The 6,162-nt window shown below is 37.0% G+C and overlaps 1 protein-coding gene across 1 annotated transcript; it reads right to left on the bottom strand.

Moving 5' to 3' along the window:
* Window positions 1–5,956, bottom strand: LOC123563226 (F-box only protein 39-like). The gene is made up of 3 exons (XM_045355912.2): window positions 4,056–5,956; window positions 3,313–3,471; window positions 1–2,442 (listed from the first exon to the last, which is right to left on the bottom strand). The coding sequence occupies exons 1-3, from the start codon at window positions 5,041–5,043 to the stop codon at window positions 2,123–2,125; spliced, it is 1,467 nt and encodes a 488-aa protein (XP_045211847.2). The 5' UTR covers window positions 5,044–5,956; the 3' UTR covers window positions 1–2,122.
* Window positions 5,957–6,162: the final 206 nt, after the last annotated feature.

Genomic DNA, 6,162 nt, shown 5'->3' with positions numbered 1-6,162 from the left:
TACTCGGCAGTGCCTCACATTTTATCATTTTATTCAACTCGTTTGATAAATGAATTCGATGTGAAGAAATACCATGCAATATCCATAATATTTAACACATTACATCGCACACAGTTTTGATTAAAATTTGCATATATAAAAATCTACAGTTGTTAATTGCTTATAACATCTAAAAATGAAAAATAAATGAATAACTTTAAAATTTGTGGGGAAAAAAGTGAAAATATGTAAAAGGGAAGTAATTCTGAAGAAAATACACCTACAACTGGATCTATATGACACAGGGGCATGTTATGTAGAATATTGATACAAAGTTATCTAAATATCCATAGACGGACAAAGAAGCTACAGACAGGACATGAAAAGTGACTTAAAATATTTTACAGACTCACTGTTGACATTTGATCTCCAGGTGTGACCTTGACCATTGAGCGAAGAATCTTGATGTTGCGCATGACATATCATCTCATTATGGGGAACATTTGTGCCAGGTAATACTAAAATCCTTTCATGGATGCATTATGGACCGGACAGAAAGAAACCTTTACAGGCCTTTGACCTCAGAGTGTTACTTTGACCTTTGAGCTAGGGGTCTGAGCGTTGCGCATGGCATCATTACGGGAACATTTGTGCCAAGTAGTTTTAAATCTTTCATTTTATGGACCGAACAAGGAAAAGACCTATTGATCTTTGATCTCAAGTGAGAGCTTGGCTTTTGAGTTAGGGGTCTGGATATTGCGCATGGCAAGTCGTCTAATTATGGAGAACATTTGCAGAAAGAAATATTAAATCGCTTAATGGATGACATAGTTATGGACCGGACAGAGAAAAAACCTATTGTATTTGACCTCTAAGTGTGACCTTGAACTCTGAGCTAGAGTATTGCGCATGACAAGTCGTCTGAGTATGGGAAATGTTTGTACCAAGAAATACTAAGCTCCCTCGCTGAATGACAGAGTTATAGACAGAACAGAAAAGAAACCTACTGAACCCTAACCTCTGAGTTTGACCTTGACATTTGAGTAAAGGATCTGTGTATTGCCCACGACATTTCATCTCATTATTGCGGACATAATATGTGTCAAATGGAACTAAAATCCCTTGATTGAAGACAGAGTTTTGGCCCGAGGCAGCAAAAAAAGCCTATTGACATTTGACCGCTAGGAGTGACCTTGACTTTAAGCTAGGTGATTGGGATTGTTCAAGACACGTCGCCTTAGTATGGGGAATATTAGTGCTGGGTAGCATTAAAATCCTTTGATTGATGGGTTGACTTACAGACCGGACTGGAAAAAGCCATATTGACCTTTGGCCTCCAAATGTGACTTTGACGTTTGAGCTATGTGTCTGGATTTTGCACAAGACGTTGTCTGATTATGGGAAATATTTATGCCAAGTAATCCCTCAAAGGGTGACAGAGTTCTAGACCGGATAAGAAATATACCTTGTAATTTCTGTTTACCTTTGACCTCTAAGTGAGACCTTAACCTTTAAGCTTGGGATCTGGAGGCTATGCTTGACACATTGTCTTATCATGGGGAACATTATTAATATAAAAATTCTTTGATGGATGGTTGAGTTACAGAGCGGATTTGATAAAAGCCCTATTGACCTTTGACCTCCAAATGTGACATTGGTGTTTGAGCTAGTGGTCAATTTTCGTGCATGACATGTCGTCTCATTATGGAAACATTTTGCCAAGTAATATTAAAATTCCTTGATGGATGACAGAGGTATTGACCGGACACGAAAGTACGGACGGACAGACGGATCGACATATGGGCAGACGTAAAAGCGCATTCCTGTAGTCCCTGAAACCGGATTTCAACCAGTAGGGAACTAACTATACGTAAAGAAAAGCACAGAATCCTAGAAACTCTGATATATAACATGTCGTATTAATTTTTCAACACCTACGATAATAGGTGAAGATTCCGATACTTATATTTCTATTTCCTGTTTCTGTATAACGTTTACATAGATTTAGATAGAACAGCGTCTATACACATTTCTCTGTACTATGGCCTACACCGTCTCATACAGCACATGTCATATTATTAAAATAAATGGAATATCTTTTAACATCGCCAAAACAGAGATATTGTCCTTTGTTCTGCATATCTCACATAAGAAAATCGTCGTCATCTTCGTGATCCAGAGCTGGTGGTTGAAATATATCGTTCTCGTCGTCTGAAATTTCCACATTGACATCGATATTTTGGAAATTAAAGATGGCGCCATCGTCGCCGCCGTCTGGAATTTCGTCTGCTGGACCCACACCATCTATAGTGATTGTACTTCCGCCAATGCTTGATCCGAATTCGTTCGGGCCAATATGAGCAAAGTCTGTTACATTCGTTAGTAGTCTCTCCTTTTCTTGGTCGATTTGATGCCAGTCGTCGCTTGATAAGCCAGGGATTGTCAGGTTTATAGACCGTAGAGCTGAATAAAAAAATAGTTATACTAATTAAGCGCATTCCCTATATAAGCGTCGTTGATATAAAACACGTTGGCTATCAAATAAAATAAAACTATTCTTCTGGTTTTAAAGGCGAACGTAGGATTTATTTAGGCACTTGGCTCCCAATTTTTGATAATCTCTGTTCGTTCAAACTTATTTAAATACTATACTGGTACTGATGATAAACCCGGACAGATGATAAAGTCGACCACCTTGGAAATATTCGATTGCAATCGGTTATTTATAAAATTGAACACACCATTTAATAGTTTCCATTTACAACACCAACTGGTGTAAACAAAAACAAAATTGGTAAATATTCAGTATAAATAAATGACTTACATTTATTTGTATAAAAAATATTTATACAAAATAACTGGGGAAGAGGGTGTTTTTTGCGCATGCTCACTGTCGAAACATGAAGGCCTGACATTTGGTAAGTTTTCATTACTTGATAAGGAATGACTGTTGCAGCTTTTTGGGGAAAGTTTCAATATAATAATACCAAAAACAAATTGTAAATGACAAAGTGTTCGAATTTATCATCAGTCAACGTTCATACAGTCCTCATTTTGCATACCCCTTTCAGGGCCTCACTTCGTGTGAGTTTGCTTACTAAATATAAATTTGAATTATGTAATGTTTTCAGCAAAGGTTAAGCTTTATTTTGATACCGACCATTGATTACAATTTGCAGAAATAAAAAAGTTACAGGTAAAAAACCTCATTTTCTGTTCGGGTTTATCATCAGTACCAGTAGTAAGAATTACATCAACTTTTCGCTGCAGTTCTCTAACAACTGAGGCAATTAAGGCCATAGAATTTAGAGACAACTTTCATACTTAACTTACACAGTTTTCCTTGGTGCTGGAGTGTCATTATGTTTACCACTGTATCCGCCGACAGACGGGCCTGTATACACAGATCTTTGATTTGACGGCATTTCCTTAACATGTACAATAGGTCCGCGTCAATATGTTCGTGATGTTCAAAGAACATTGCAAAATTCTCTGAAATTCAAGAACAAGTAAGTGTGTCGCCTCGCAAAATCGGTTAATAATGTAGGCCTAATTCATTACATGTTTTTCAGTGAATTATCGAAATTACAGTGAAATATATCTTGTATTTTCACAGCTAAAAATATCTATTTTCACTGGTAAGAAACTATAAAATTGGTAAATTTAATCAAAACATGAAATAAAGAGATTTTTTGTTTACATCTAAGATCAAAATGTTTTTCACTCATGAACACAATAGCTTACATTTTCACTCGTGGCTTAGCCACTTTTGAAAATATTGCATCTGGTGTTCACTCGTGAAAAATATTACAATCTTATACTGAAACAAATGATATGCTTTGTATTGTTTTCAAGTGTTTATGTACCCTTGTTCTGCTTTTACTAAACATGCACGAAGAGATTCTCGACTTAAAATGATATATTAGAAATCTGTAAAACATAGAAAAAAAAGACCTACGAATCGAATTATGGACAAAACATTTAGCAATTATTCTCTTAAAAATGTAGCAACATCTTTTCAAAATATATATATTTAAAAGATAGGAAAAAATGCAGTCATAAAAGATATTTTCTACCGAGAGTGGTGTTGTACATATTTCCCAGGTGCCTTAGAAATATAGACAGTCTTTGTTCTGTTTCATCTATTCTTGCCCAGGATGTAAGATATAGCTGATTTAGAGGAATCCCTCTAACAAAAGCTGATCGCAGATCGTTTCCCCTCAAAATAGTTGTGCAAAGATATGCACCTACATCCGCTAAGGGGCACTTTTCTGCAAACTCCATCCAAGCGTCTGGCTGGATTTCTATTCCCCTAACATCACCTTCCAGAACAACAGATAAGTTGTGAAAATGTCGGGATAATGTATTGGCGATATTCCTTAGAATTTCCGCACTAATATATCTGTAGTTTATATGTAGTTCTTCTAACGCCAAAAATTTAGACATTGCGTTCACGTAACGCGGACACCGAAATGGAAACATGTTCGTTTCGAAAAAGTCTTCCATGTATAATGACTTGATTGTATTTCTTGCTCGACCTTTTGCAAGAGCATCTAGTATTCTACATCCATCCATTAGTCTAGCTCTTGCTCCAGCCATATAAACAGCTTCCAGAAACTTCTGCCTCCTTATCATTTTACACAGGGACGTTACCACTCTGCCCCTAGAAAGGATGAAATGCCAGTGTTGCTCCATGTGCAAATTCTCCAAGTCCAATTCCCGGATACTGATGTCATTGCAACCACATAAACGTTTCAAATAGCACTCTAGTGATTTTGATATTGATAAACAACTCTTAAATGTTGGTCTACCAAGATTTAAAGTCAGTCTGTTAAGGCAGTGCCCAAACCTGTTCAAAAACTTTATCTCTCTTTCAGCAGTTTCCTCAGAACATTTGGCATCAAAAACAACCCGCCTGTGCCTCCATAATTTCGCGGTGGAAAATAATCTGTTCCAGTTTTTACAAGTGCATGCGACATTCAGCTTGTCTTTATCCAAAAGACTGGAGTAAATAGAGATGAGAGCAATATCCGGTATGTCATTCCAGGAGACGGACGTCGCCATTTTGTTTTGCAATCACACGTCGCTGCCGCGAAAATTGACGTTGACGTCATGATTTGCGTACGTCTTCCCGGTTTATTTATATTTATTTATTTTAGCATCTGAAACGTGTGTAAACTACATCGTCAAGTCATCCGGAGCGCCAGAGACACCGTGCGGGTAAGTAACTGAATCAATGAGATACGCCATATGTGTAAATAGCTAAGTCAATAAGAGACATCGTACGTGAAAGTAGTTAAGTCAATGAATATTCCTCACTTACATTCAAATTTTAGCGTAAATTTTAAATTCAATATAAGACATGTTGTCCTATCCTGTATTGAGACGCAATTACTGAAAGTAACGTTTAGATCGACACGTGATTGAAATGTTCGATGTAGCAGCTGGGAATTAAGAGAGACAAAGTGAACATACTTTATGAATCATCATATCTGTTCATTTTCATTGCATCGTAAGTCATTAGAAATGTATTCCTAAATATCTCACTTTTATATACACCATCGAGTTCTTTTTAATATCGACTGTTACACTTTAAATTCTCCTTGTTTAGCTGTGAAGGACAGACTGTGACATGTAAGCGAACAAAAATGTCAGAGAATATGAGACTGGTAGAAAATCACGATTAAATGAGGTGGAACGGAACATGTTAAATGCTATAGTCAGTGTATATTCAGTTTATTTTTAAAATTCTTGATAGCGGATTTGTGCAAACGTTCAGCCTTTGAATACACGGTGAAAAGTTTTATGGCCAGACGCAAAATGCCAGCATCCAATTAGCTGATTGGTGGCGAAATTGCACCCTTAGACAGGTGTTCAACATTGGCTCCCGACGAGGCCTTTGCAAAACAATAACATAGAGGAAAGGGAAACAGTTTTTAATGCTTTTTACCCTTTTTGAAAGGGAAAAATCTTCATGTAAAATTTTAGCAGGCTGCCTAAAATGACGGACGACCAAGGGCGATGTAACTTTTCTAGAATTGTATCATAGCTCGGTGTGTTTTCTTAACAAATTTGGTGCAGGTAATTCGTATACACTGAGTACAGGGCACGGTAACTAAAAGTGTGCAGGTATTTAATACCCGCACGCTAGTTACCGCACTGTTGGATAGAAAAGTATGCCAG

The sequence above is a fragment of the Mercenaria mercenaria genome, chromosome 2 (assembly GCF_021730395.1).
Source record: "Mercenaria mercenaria strain notata chromosome 2, MADL_Memer_1, whole genome shotgun sequence".
Lineage (NCBI taxonomy): Eukaryota > Metazoa > Mollusca > Bivalvia > Venerida > Veneridae > Mercenaria > Mercenaria mercenaria.
This window is presented reverse-complemented; position numbering and strand designations above follow the sequence as displayed.